Genomic DNA, 13,819 nt, shown 5'->3' on the forward strand with positions numbered 1-13,819 from the left:
GTGGTGTATAATACCATAACTATGTCTCTATACTCAGATCGCTCTTTGATTAATCGAGATCTCGATAGAGTAAAATCCTATCTGTTTGAAGTGATTGTAGACAATTTCTCACAATTACTGAGAAATGTTCTTCCATCATACATACTCACACACAGGCCACCTTAATTGGTGCAGCTGAACAACCTTAGATAATCCAATAGTAATCCAGTTTGGTCATAAAAACTAATTTTACAATGGCTTTAATGTTCTTGGTCAACGTTTGTGTGAATTAAATCATAGTTTTCAGAAGTGAGGTCGTAAAATTTGAAAATTATGAACGCTGTTAAAGTAAAGTGAGTCAGAGCTGCTGTGCTGAATGGCGATAAATTGTGCAGCTGTACCAGACATGGCGGTCAGAGCGCCTGTTCCTCACTACAGGTGTGGTCGTACATCTTGTAAGAACTGGACGGTCCCTTCTATGACAAGTTTTTACTGTGTGCAGCTAACCAGCAGAATTTTACAGGTCTCTTCCTGACTTCTTTGTGCAATTTATCTTTGTCTCACAGCAATCTGAAATGTTTAAAGCTAGCTCAAAGGGTTAAAGCTATATTCCCATAAAGATATGTTAATCTTTCCACATGACCAGAAGACGTGGGAATGATTAGCACTTATGCGCCCACACAATCTCTAATAACACAGCTGCTGAGTGTGGAGTGGTTTGTTTTTAATGTAAGGTGTGATGACAAAATTTATTTAAAGGCCAATACCCTCCATTTCCTGGGATTTGTAGATGTGTTTTGTATTAGTTGGACAGAATATCAATCCCCATCTGATTTTTCTAAGCTTGCTTTTAGCTCTAAACTGAATTTCACTTTGGCCCAGTATGGAGTTATCATAGACGTGTAAATCCTGATATAGTACAGCTTGTATTTAATGGTGATGTCAATTTTTATTTCCTTGGCTTTATTTTATCGCACCCTTATCATCGTCTGGACTTTTTCTTGTGTGTCTGTAATGCCAAATGGGATCAATAAGGTATTATCTCATCTTAATGTAGCTATTTTTGTCCAAAGTAATTATGGCGACACAAAAAGGTTCCTATCCTTACATAGAAATCTACACTAATGGATGTATCATGGACAGCAGTTTTTGCCAGGGAGCTTTTCCAGATAGGGTCAGATTACATTTGTAGTACAGAGAGCTCCACTGGGGCTTTATAGATTTCTGTTACAGTATGCAAACAAAGTGAGGTGTGATGATACTTTGCTTCCTCACTGTGCACCACTACAGCTCCCAAACACACCCTGGCTGCAGCGAAGTGCAGTTTGCATGTGCAGTTAAGATCTGCAAGTTAAAAGTGTATCTTTAGCGCATAGGCGCAGCAGTTAAAATGAGTATTAGACGTGCTTGTTGGTATGTTTGTGCGTATGTCTGTGTTCAATGGATGGATGAAGTGCATGGGCAGAGTTGTGACCTTCTTAAACTGGACTCAAGCGGCTATGGAAAACAGAAATTGGTGAGAGTTGTCTGTTGGGTGAATGTTTTTCAGAAGTCCCATGAATCAGCTTCAAACTGTTGCATATCTGAAACGACTGACAAACATCCCGTCCACCTGTCCTGGCACAAGACCATCAATGCACTATGGGATTTATGGATGGTATTATGCGTCCTCTCCTCACTTCAAAAGCAGAGGAGTGGGGTGACAGGCCGAGGGAGGGTGGGGGGGATCCCATTGTTAATTGGCCTATTCAGCTGAACAGAGAGGAGAGGGGAAGAAGAGAGGGTGACAATAGGGTCCCATTGCCTCTCCAGAACAAGAGGCACCCAACGCCTTAAAAGATGGACCAGCCGGAGCACATATAGACCTGCAGGGCTCCTCCTCACACAGCCCAACACTGAATGAATGAGGTGATCAATCACAGAGGCTGCACTTCACTGTAAAGGAGCAGCCTGTTGGCTTGATATGCACTTTGGTTTTGTTTTTTTTTTCGTTTGTTTGTTTGTTTTTAAGGAAAATACTGCGCCCAGAGGGTCATGATGTATGCTGTGCTTTGAGGGCATCCCAGTGCACATGAGGTGTTCTCCATTCTTAGCACTTTCCTCACATCTCATTCCACTGCTGCTGCAGTTCAATGGAAGGATAGGTGCTCCTTTTCCACTTCAGTAAGGGGATGAAGCTCAATTAGCATTTCACAACTCCCCTTTTCCTCCTCTATTGCAACCTTCCCCGCGGAGCCCATGCTTTCTCTGAGGATTGTCCTGTTTTGGGCCCTTGTTGCCGTTGGCAGGGTGACAGTATTCGAGTGTGCAAACTTGTGCTATTGTCCGCGGGCCAGAGGGAGCCATGGAGACCCCATAATATGACACAGGAAAATGTTTGCTGATGGCAATTCTATGGGCTTTGTCCGACTCTTTCTCCTTCATGACGACTCGATTTAAGTCTCTAAATGTTTGACTACAAATGCAGGAGTGCCATCCAGCTCCTTTCCCTTTGTCCCGCGAGGTTTGAATGAGTAATTCAGCCTTTGTGTCGCTCGATTGAGGGGGCAAACAGAAAGACAAGATTCTTGAGCGTTCAAGCCCCTTTCCATGGTTATGCACTCTTTAGACCCCCCCGCCCCCCCCAACACCACCGCCACCACCACCACCACCAAATCCTACAGCTGACATCACTCTTGGTGAGGGCATGAGGGGTGGCTTATCTATGTAAAAAAATAAAAAAATAAAATGAACCATTCAAAGCATCAAAATGAAGTCAGAATTCGTGCATGTCTCAGCAGAATTTGTGGCCTACACGTTTTCATTCACACTCTCTCCGGATTTCAGGGGGATGTTTGGCCACTGCGCAAAATTCGTCGTGTAGGAGAAATATCGCATCCCCTCAGCGGCTTTTAACACATCTCCATGACAACAATTTGCAATGGTGAAGAATTCGATAGCAGGGCGCTTGGAGGCTGATTGGGGTGCATTGTGAGGGGCCTGGGGTCGCTGATTGGTTCAAGGAAAGAACCATAACAACAAGGAGTTTATATTCATCCAACTAGTTGAAAGTGCCCCCACTGCAGCCTGGACAGGAGTCTACACTGGGACTGAGGCTTCGAGTCTGGATCCATCCCGCAGTGGTGAGTGAAGGGTTATTACTTTCTAAAAAATAAATAAATAAAAGGAAGAACACAAAACAAACAAACAAAACATTATAATTAAAGGTGAATGGCGCTTCGTTTAGATTTGTAGAATACCTGCTGTGCGTAATTACGCAAAGCCTAATTTTTTCTGATTTCCCCTCAGACCTTGATGGTGGGGTTCAAAGTCTGACATGGACTGATTTCGCCAATTCTTGGCAAAAAAAATGGCAAATGCAGACAGCGAGGTCAAAACTCTGCTGAACTTTGTGAATTTGGCATCCAGTGACATCAAGGCGGCCCTGGATAAGTCCGCTCCGTGCAGACGCTCTGTGGATCACAGGAAATATCTCCAGAAACAGCTGAAGCGGTTCTCGCAGAAATACTCCAGGGGGCCCAGATGCCACACGCACAGACCTGCGGAGTACGGATGCGGCAGACCGGCTGGGCCTGCTCACGAAATCGCGAAGGTCGCGGAAAAGGCCAGCTCGGATGCTCAAGATGTGGAGAACGTCGGGAGCGCGGTGGAGCAGGTGCCGATGAGGAAACGCCAGCTGCCGGCGTCATTTTGGGAGGAACCCAAGTTGGTCCAAACTAACAGGGATCACCCACGTTTAGGATTGAAAAGGAGCCCTGCAGGTACATCTGAGGGCGGAGAGTACGAAAAGAGGAAAAGGAGTAATGGTCACGACGCAAAGGCCGTGCTGTCTGCTTCCAGTCGGCGCAACTCTGCGGACAAAGAGACGCCTAAATCGGACCTGACTTCTCACCACTGTGTGAACGTCTGCGGCTGTTGTTCCTTCCAGTACCACGGACACCAGGTCCTCCACAGCCACATTGTTGTCCCGCATCCGCCTCTAGGACTTTGGAGCAAGGCTGCGGGGACTGACACAGAGAGACCTGAGCATCCTTACGGACAGAAAATTCATACCCACGTTGTGGTCAAACCTATACCGACCAAACCTGCGGTCCAGTCACCCATCTTCAGTGTCTTTGGATTCATTTAATTACTCACATAAAAATGTAAATAGGACTAATTATTTTCATTCATGGGTTTACTCAGACTCTTCCTAAAGCACTTATTGGAATGTTTCATCTGTTCTTATTGTCTTTATCTAAAGGAGTGAACGAGGACTGAATTGCACTTGCAGAATAACTTCAGTTTCACTTTGCTGCCAGTCAGATGCCACCAAGTATCTGAAACCTGAAGAAGTGTTTGACAAAGTTTCTACTTTTAGGTTCTTACAGATCTTTGTAAGGTAGGAAGAAGCCATGCAAATGAATTAAAGCATCCTGTTTTAGTTTCCTCTTTCAGCTACCAGAATAGCATGTGGAGCATAGAGTTTACTTTTTGTTTGTCATAGGCACATTTAAAACAATGACTTTCATTTTTAAATAAATGATTCAACTTCCCTCAAGAAATCCCTTGGCCATTAGATAATTTTTAACTTTCATTGAAGGTTTCTGTGGAAAAACATTCTAAATGACAGATTAAAGAACCTCAATGTCACATTACTTCTGCTATAAATAGAGATTTTATACATAAAGAATTGCTCTGAGAGGGCTATGTACAGATATAAAGTATCAAACACAACTAAAAAAGAACCACAAAAAGATAAATTTAGTCCCATCGCTCATGCATATACTGCTTGAAGTCACTCAGTCAGTCTCAGGTATTGGATCACTCTGTCTGGTAGAGGAAGACTTGTGAGAGAGTTCAGTCTGCGTCTTCCCATTTGGGTTCGAATGCTTAATCTGCAAAGGTGCTGCAGTGACCGAGGTAACACTAGATAAAAACAGAAGATGAACAGGCCTGTCACTTGCTTGTCTGAAAAAAAAAAAAAACTAATGTCTTGTAGGCACATGAGAGGAAGTGAAAGGCAAAGTGGAACAGAGAAAAAAATAAATGAGGAAGGAGGCAAATGATAAGGCTTTGTCTTCAACTCACCTGATTTCTTCTTAATAGCAAGCCACTGTTCTTGGCTGTCAAGTAGCTCAGTCAGCTTGGTGCACAGTTGAACATGACCAACGTACTCCAGCAGCAAGTCTATGATCGGTCCTGCCCATTTACACAAAGCAGGCGATGAGATCCACTCGCAGAACTGTAAAAGAATTCATTAGGATTTTAAAAGGGCAATAGTAATTTCAGCTTTTGTGAAATCCGTGAGACTTCTTTTTCCCACCTGTGTTGTTGTCTCTGTCGACTCACAGCAGTTTAAAGGGGGCATACTGTCATTATGTAGAACATATCCATCGCTGCTCACAGTTCTTACACGGGATCCTCCTGAGGCTGGGTGAGGGGCATTGCCGTACGCACAGACAAAGCAGGAGAGGGCATCACAGCCATTGTTCAAAAGGCATTTGAGCAGAGGCAGATTGTTCATGCAAAGTGCAATGACCCCAGGGAACGTAGTAGGAAAAGATGGAATTCTGGCATCGACATCGGCCCCCCTTTCCAGCAGTAATGGCACGGTGCTGATACAACCCTGACGTACAGCCATCAGCAGAGGACTGACTGGGTCCAGGCTTACACTCGCGCCAGCGTTTAGCAAAACCTCTGCTGCCTCGGTGCTGCCGTTGGCAATAGCAAAGTACAGAGCTGTTGCACGGTGATCAGCGTACTGGATGGCGTGATTATGGGCCAGGGTGGCATTTACATCTGCACCTGTCTTCAGAAGGACAGCTGCCACAGTGTGTCTGTTGTGCTCTGCTGCCAAGTGGAGGGGGCTGACCCAACTGTGCCGCAGCCTGGCTCGACTTGTCACTGACACAAGGAGGGACACAACCCTCAACACAAAAATAGCGGTGTTAATGAAAAACATAACAGCAAAAGTCGGCAACTACACAGGAGATTCTATAATTCCGATCATGACAGAATTTACAGTAAGCTGTGTCTTGGTGTAAATGTAACAGCTTGACCAATGTTTTTGTTAATGTCATAGTAACTGCACTTACTCATGATACCCATACTGGGCAGCGATATGTAGAGGCAGCAGTCCTGAGTTGGTGGTTTTGTTGGCATCTGCGTTTTTAGTGAGCAGCTCTGCAACAATTTGCTTGTGGCCATTTTTGCTGGCCTCATGCAGGGCTGTAATGCCATCACATGTCTGTATGTTCACATCTGCACCTACAGAAAAGCATTCTCCTTTTAAAGACTTTACATGAAGTTCAGAAGTGTGAAATGTTGGCGCATGCTGTGCATAAGTACCTTTTCCGATCAGGTAACACAATGCCCCCATCTGCCCTCGCTGAGCTGCGACAGTGAGCGGTGTGATGCTGTAGGTATTAGGTGGATTGATTGTGGCCCCAGCACTTATTAGTATCTCACAGATCTCAGTGTTGTTCCTGGATACGGCTTCATGGAGGGCCGTCCAGCCCTGACCACACCGCTGGTTCACAGTGGCCCCATAGGAGAGAATGAGATTCACCATCTCCACATTCTCCAGCTCACACGCTACAGACACACAGCAGATTCAAAGTCATTTGGACTGACTACTTGCTACCTCACAACCTAATACGCATGCACTCATGGTGTATGTAACTGGCTTCACAGCTGTACCTTTGTACAAAGGGGTTTCTTTGTTCTTGCTGTTAATGTCAGTGTCAGCCCCAGCCTCCAGAAGGCACCGCACACATGACAAATGCTCGCCAGACACGGCAAGCAGCAGGGCCGTCTGCTCCTGCAACGTGCGTTTGTCTACCGAACCTGGATGTACTGGAGCAGAAAATATCCACATCACAGAAACCAGTTGGATGACTCATTTAACATTTCAAGAACGTGTCAACAATGCACCAGTTTTCTCTGGAAAAGTCTAATTTCTCCCTTCCTTCAGTGTGATAGAAAAAGAAACAGCAATAATGCCTCCAGCATCATACCCCGGAGCAGAGCCTTCAAGCACTCGGCCTGTCCCCAGTAGGCAGCATCATGCAGAGGTATCCATCCATCTTTGTTCTCCTTCAGTAGGCTGTGAGGAGCAGATGTTGCCAGATCATTAACAGCCTCTACATCCCCCCTCCTGATGGCGAAGACCACCGGCCCAATGTCCCTTGAAAAGAGAGAAAGAGGGAGCAAAAATCATTCCACTCACACTGTCTTTGTAGACATACTGCTTTAATGCAACCATGTCCCTTCTGTCTCTCTCTGTCTGTCTTTTTTTTAGGTGATTATCTTTATTACTCCATTTAACCTAAATGACAAGTCCCTATCGAAATAGGCAATAATGCCACTAAACGAACCAAGAATCAACATGGTTTTCTCATATTATTCCAGCTACCCAGTAGACCTGAACTGACACAAAGACATACAACACGAACACACACCGACTGTGTGTCCAACAGCCGCGACAGTGACAGACTCACTCCGGCTCTGACGTGACGTCTCTCTGACCGGCTCCTCTCCCGGTATCTCCCCGCAGTCGCGACAGGGCATTATTACATTTCCCCCCAGCATTACGGAATTGAGATAAGTATTCAGAATAGCAGAATTTGGTCATCGCAGACGGCGGATCTGGCGGCGGTGGAGCCGGTGGAGCTGCGGGCTCAGCTGCGCTCTCGGTGTATTTTGGGAGCGTTTTGTCAGCGCGGCGGGCTGACGGCTTCATCCATATATGTCAAGACACTCGGACATCCACAGATAAGGCAAACTAAATTCAAGATAGTGCAAATGCAGCTTGCTCTGGGTCGGCTGGTGAATAATAACAGCTGTCATTGCTTTGGCTGGTTTCCTAACTAAGCAACCAGGTGAAAAGAAGAAAAGCGCATTAATCTTGAAGAAGAATTTGGAGGAGAAACCCCAAATGTCTCATACCACAAAGAAACACAAAACAAGAGCAAGTTCCTCTCACAGAAATTATGGGTCAAGAGTTTCTTCACTGCCATCTTTATTACAGCTTTTAATTCATTTATTTATTTAATGGTTTGTAAAACATACCGATTGACAGGCGACCTCTATCGGTGATTGTTAATATTAAAGTGATTATTGTTATTGTTATGACTGAAGGAAAGCAGGGAGTTGGTGACAGTTAATAGGAGGCTGGTATTTTTTCCCTCTTTTATGTATTAACCCTGATTAGACCAAATATGGCGCTCCTCCTGGTTAAATGGGGGCAGCTCTGGTTTCTCCAGTTTAAGGACTTAAAACATAATATTCATAATTGGTTTTGTAGAAAGCAAACTACTGCCCAGTTATTTGCAGATTCAGATTTGAAGGCAAGAAAATAGACCTGCCAGGTTTAAGGTTACAAAGCTGAGTGTTAGCCTCCTTATTTTGTTATTTTTTTATAGTTAATTTTTTATTATTGGACAATGTTACAGATGTCTATTACGTGTGATTTAAACTAGTCAAAGGCATTTCTCTCTGAGGACAGTGGCCCTGGTGTCCTCAGTAGTAGCTTCAGTCATGAGTGTAACTTCCGGTTCACGTTTTGTTTTCACGCTAGAGAAGATTAAATCACTTTACATCCCAAAAGTTAATTTAACCCCAAAAAGGTTTTAATTTCAGTGCTAAAGCTTTTAGTTTTCTGAAACAATTAAAACTATGTGATATTTTGCTTTGTTGCTGTGTTTTTGCTTTGTCATTAAATTTTTATTTGACTGCTGTTTATTGGCTGTTTTGGGTAAACCACATAGACATAATTAGTAATTTTTATTGTCTCTGGGTAGAACGTGTTAGCTTAATTTGTCAAACATTTGAGGCAGTGGTTAGATTGGGATTTGTTATGTGGGGGACTCTGTACAGACATCACAACCTGCAAAATAGGATATAATTTAATCATTTCATCTTTAGTGTTTGTCAACTTTTTTTTTTTTTTTTTTAAAGGGACTGATCATGACAGATGAGTTGACTATTTGAAGGACAATTTTGAACAACCTAGAAGTGATGAATAACTAAAATTTTTACCTGCATCAATATACAAAATAAAATCTTTTTATTTAAGTTTACATTTATTCAAGGGTTGTTTGACCTTATGCATTTTCCATTAAAAACCCCCGGCATGTACAAAATGTAACATAATACAATAAGGTTTTATAAAGTAGCATTGAACTAAGTAATATCACTTTCCCTCACCTGAGCAAGTTCACTGCTGTGTTGTCTGCAGCATGGAGACTCAAAGAGTAGAGAGCCAGCCTGTCCTTGATATCATTGTTTAGTCTCTGGTAAAGAGACCTGGATCTGCTGACTGCAAGCATCCCTGGTGGAGATTTGTTGTCCAATGTGAGGACCCGGACAACCAAATGGGCTGCTGTCTTCTTCGCAGACCAGGGACGAAGGGATGATCCAGTAATCAAAGGATTCGAAAATGACAGTAACTATGAAAGAAAAAAAAAAAGCTTTGAAACAAAATATCTTACACTAAAATGCACAATGTAACACACACGTTCTGCACAGTTAAACTGTATGAACTAGAGACCAAGCCAATTTTAAAGAGCTAAAATCTGCATCAGCAGACATCAGAGAGCAGCAGCTAAGATGCCTTTTAAGGGCATGTTCAACTGTGTCTGGTTCAACTTGATTCTGCTGCTCCAGAGGCAACACTGTTGTGAGGTCGTGTGCAGTGTTACAGTGAGTTATGTTGTGCAGAATAACATATAGCAGTTTATCTGCTCAGCTATGGCTTTGAGTTATGGACTAAGAATTTTTTTCTATTTTAAAATTAAGGAAAGATGAAATGCAGACAAGTACATACAAAAACTAAAGCAAGAGTCTTATTTGAAGTGTCATAAAAGTTTCAAAGATAACTCACCAAGTCACAATGCCCCCGATTCTTAGCCACATAAGTGCTGATCTGCCTTTAAAACAAGAATAGCCCTGTCTGACACGTTTCTGTTGTGTCAGCTCTTAATGTTTTACAATGAAGTGGGAAAAAACAGCAGAACAATGATGGCAGGGTTTTGTTTCACAAGTGTTGTGAAAATGCTTCCTTTCAACCAGCTGTGACACAAACAAGCTTCAGAATGTTTATTTACAGGTGGAGGAACTAATCTTGACTAACTGTAAACTGTTTCCAAATTTTTGTTGTGAAAGATGACTCATCCTTTGATAAAAAAAAAAAAAAAAAGTAATGCTATAAAAACGCCAAGAAGCACTTATCTTCAAGGGTCCTGGACTGCTTAGATATACTTCATATGAAGTGAATGGGTCTAATTAACATTAGATATGTTGGCCGTGCTCCATGAAGCTGTGTCAGTGAACCGTGCCAAGGAAGTCAACATCAGCTTTCACCCTGGCTCTGAAGCTAGAATAGCTTTATGAGGAGCAACTCTAACATTGTGATTTAAGCAGCAAAGACATGGTAAAATATCTGCAAATGAAAAAGCTCCATTACTAAAGAATTTCAAAAGCTAAGCCTGAGTTTTTCTTAGCGTGACTTTACCCGATGTGTGACCCTGACTGACAAACACCCCCCTTTTTTTGCGCTTCCTTCAGATTTGATGTGCACATACTGGCATGATTTTGTGATATCACAACCAGCAGGGAAACCAATGATGGGTGATTATGCAGCTTATGCAAGTGTGATGTGCAAACGTGACACTTCCGGTGCATGTGGATGTGCACACACACGCACACACTCCCAAGTCTATAGTCTATTGTTTGGGATGCTGTACTCATTGAATGTCGAATCGGCAGGGAGATGTATTGGGCCTACATATTTTTATTTTCCCACTTCATTTCAACAAGGTGATAGAATGTGCTCGGCTTGTGTGTGTTTAGTGTGTCCTCCTCATGTTGTCTGGTTTCTGATGGTCTCACCTCGAGGCCTTTCATTCAACCAGTGAGAGTGAACCGCGACCCCGGGTGTTGCCATGACAACGGGGAAACGATCCCGGCGCGTTCCCAGTTGTCCCCTCGGCGGTTTCCAGGCAACCGCTACACAAATGCAGGGCAACATCCGGGAAGGAGCCTCCATCGCCTCTGAGCGCCTGGACGTGGAATAACTGCAGGAGTTTGCTGTTTGCTCAGCTCCTAACAAAGCAAACTTACTGAAACATGGCGACGACCTCTCTGCCTTTCTTAGAGGACAGGGGGCGGCTGAAACTCAAGGTGGAAAACAGAATAAAAAACGTTTTCGTAACGCAGTCGGAGGAGTCCAGGTGGGTCTGATAACATGGCGTCAGCGTAACTTCTGTCTTTAAAAGGCAAAACGCTTCAACTGAAAGATGTTGTTAATGCTGTTTCATTTCTATGTTCAGACATGGACACCAGATCGATGTCAAGCACATACCTGTTGTAACAGAGGTGAGAATGAAGAAAATAATGTAGTTTCATTTCATTTTCACATATTTCATTTAAGTTAAATGTTATATTTTCTATTTTTATATGAAAATACCGTATACTTCAAACCTAATGCTTACATTTTGTCTTGTGATTTTTAGACTTTGTCTTTGTTTTGTATCTTGTCATCGCTCTCTTTCTCCTGTTTCACTCTTTCTTCTTGTTTGAAGATGCTCTACATAAATAAAGTTTGGGTGCTTATTTTATCTTTAGTTTCAATTTCAATGACTCTGACAGCTGTGTTTTATTGCAGACGTCTAGCAAAGTCCTTGAGGCAGGAGTGAACACATTGCAAAAGACCCTGGTTCTGAAGAAACAGGCTGAGTTGGACGAGGTGGACAAGCAACTTGCACTGAAACGGCAAGAATTTAAGAGCAGTGTGCAGGCTCTTGCACAGAGGAAGTCTGAACTGGAGATAAAACAACAGCAAGTGAGTTGAAACATCAAGGTGTGCTCCTAAACCTAATTGTGTTTTTTTTTTACTTCAATAAAAAAAAAAAAAAAAAATTGTCATCCATTCTACCTGGTATTAAACATAACACTATTCTAATAAGTTTTGGTTATACTTTCACCAAGACTAAAGAGAGAGCGATGAAATTTGAGAAGTTTGTCGCCGAAAATGAAGTGAAGCGATGCAGAGCACTGAATAAGTATGAAGTTGCATGGGAGCAGAACAATTTGAAGCAGAAAGAGATAGAAGGCCTGACAGAACAACTGAAACAACTTCGAGCGAGGTGAGAGCTTTAAACCTTGTCTAGATGTGGGGATATTGCTCACTTTTTGTAACCTCATTTTTAGGATTTGTCACTTTTTCAGACATCAAGTTTTAAAAGAGAGGATGACAAAGTACAAAATCTATGAGGACTACTTGATGAAAACACTTGATTGTCTCCCCAGCAGTAAGTTGCCTTTTCGTATCTTCCACAGGTGACACATTAATTTAATACTGAAATTAATACCAACCGCATTTTTTCAGCTTTCCGCGATAGTGGGTCCGACTCTTTGGCTATGCCAATCATTCGGCGTCATGAAACCCTGTCCATCACCAACCAGGAGCTGCTGCAATGCCTTGGGCACCTGGAGGAGGAGGTGGAGGATGGCCAGAGAAAACTGCAGACCATGAAGCAGGAGCACATAATAAAGAAATTGGTCAGAAACGCACATTGTAATATGAGGTGGAATGTTTACATTAGTCCTTGAATGGTGTTTTCAATTCTTATTGCAGATGGCAAACAAAGACCTGTCCGAACTCCAGAGTGAATTAGAAAGTCTCAAAGAGAAGAATAAGCAGGCAGAGGTTAACCTGCTAATGGAACAAGGCCTGTCCAGGGATAAGGTATGTACTCAATATAAAAAGTTGGAAATAACCTCCAGCTAATATACACTTGAGAATTCAGAGAGTTTCATATGTGTACTTCATATCAGATTGAGGAAGTGGGAAGCTTGTTTATGGCCATCAACAACCTTGCAGAGCTGTGTTACATACCAACATATGGACCTCTGCAAAACATGAGTGTACTGACGAAGATGGACATGGTGAAGGTAATACCCTTGAAGATCCTTAAAAAAAAAAAAAAAAAAAAAAAAAAAAAAAAAAATTAGCTTCAGTATAATTTACATTGCTTACTTTACCTAACGTTTGAGTAACCGACAGTTGATTTCAGGAGTATATTCTGGACAAGGCAGACATGGAGAAGAGAGCGAGGGGACTGATGGATTCTGGCTCTGAAATGACAAGCAGAACTGCGCTGACAGACAAAAAAGGAAGGGGATCAATGAAAAGCATTGGCAGTAAAACACAGATCAAAAGTTCAAGTAAAGTCAGTGGAAAGAGTGAGACAATGGGTTGATGTGGAATTTCTGCAACTTATCATGATGTTACTGACGACAGAAAACTAAATTTCATAACAAAGAAAACAGAGATAGTGATATCCAGAAAAAAACTATGGGAGAGGACTAGAAATTGACCTTGTGATAATTTAATCAGTGCTTAAAATGAAAATTTCTGAGCGATCCAATCATTGTAACTCTTGATGAAATTTGCCTTGCATACATTCAAATGCATCTCCTTAGAAGATATATTTGAAAATGAAAAGGTCGAAATTAAATGCTGCTGTCAGATAAAAGGCAATGCATGTATTAAGTATGCAACTGTCTGTATTAAGTTTTCTCAGATTTACCAAGTAAATCAAATAATGTAAAGTGGTGCTTCTTTGTCAAATTTTTATGTATTCATCTAATATGGCTTTCCAGTGGCCATTTTGTCAGACAATTCTGCACTTAAGTTTTCTAAAAGCTTTGCACTGCAGACAGTGAACATATGCTGCAATGCTGCTACTCCTCAGGGCAATGCAGAAAATGTAGCAAAAACATGTTAAGCCATGTTCTTCTAAGGTTTGTTTTGTCTGTTATTTACATTCCTAAAGCTTACGTCAAGATAAGTAAG

General features: G+C 42.4%; 3 protein-coding genes across 3 annotated transcripts; 2 read left to right on the top strand and 1 right to left on the bottom strand.

Moving 5' to 3' along the window:
• The first annotated feature begins 3,328 nt into the window (after window positions 1–3,328).
• Window positions 3,329–4,285, top strand: LOC115036305 (protein FAM181A-like). The gene is made up of 2 exons (XM_029494443.1): window positions 3,329–4,124; window positions 4,223–4,285. Exon 1 carries the CDS (start codon window positions 3,329–3,331, stop codon window positions 4,106–4,108), a length of 780 nt encoding a protein of 259 aa, XP_029350303.1. The 3' UTR covers window positions 4,109–4,124; window positions 4,223–4,285.
• Window positions 4,286–4,439: 154 nt separating this feature from the next.
• LOC115035968 (ankyrin repeat and SOCS box protein 2-like) lies at window positions 4,440–7,635 on the bottom strand. Its single transcript, XM_029494041.1, has 8 exons — window positions 7,461–7,635; window positions 6,978–7,147; window positions 6,661–6,816; window positions 6,310–6,555; window positions 6,057–6,228; window positions 5,285–5,888; window positions 5,050–5,203; window positions 4,440–4,887 (listed from the first exon to the last, which is right to left on the bottom strand). The coding sequence occupies exons 1-8, from the start codon at window positions 7,592–7,594 to the stop codon at window positions 4,757–4,759; spliced, it is 1,767 nt and encodes a 588-aa protein (XP_029349901.1). The 5' UTR covers window positions 7,595–7,635; the 3' UTR covers window positions 4,440–4,756.
• Window positions 7,636–11,027: 3,392 nt separating this feature from the next.
• On the top strand, window positions 11,028–13,668 carry ccdc197 (coiled-coil domain containing 197). Its single transcript, XM_029493456.1, has 9 exons — window positions 11,028–11,192; window positions 11,292–11,337; window positions 11,627–11,803; window positions 11,950–12,107; window positions 12,190–12,272; window positions 12,350–12,522; window positions 12,599–12,709; window positions 12,799–12,915; window positions 13,038–13,668. The coding sequence occupies exons 1-9, from the start codon at window positions 11,089–11,091 to the stop codon at window positions 13,221–13,223; spliced, it is 1,155 nt and encodes a 384-aa protein (XP_029349316.1). The 5' UTR covers window positions 11,028–11,088; the 3' UTR covers window positions 13,224–13,668.
• Window positions 13,669–13,819: the final 151 nt, after the last annotated feature.

The sequence above is a fragment of the Echeneis naucrates genome, chromosome 22, assembly GCF_900963305.1.
Source record: "Echeneis naucrates chromosome 22, fEcheNa1.1, whole genome shotgun sequence".
NCBI lineage: Eukaryota > Metazoa > Chordata > Actinopteri > Carangiformes > Echeneidae > Echeneis > Echeneis naucrates.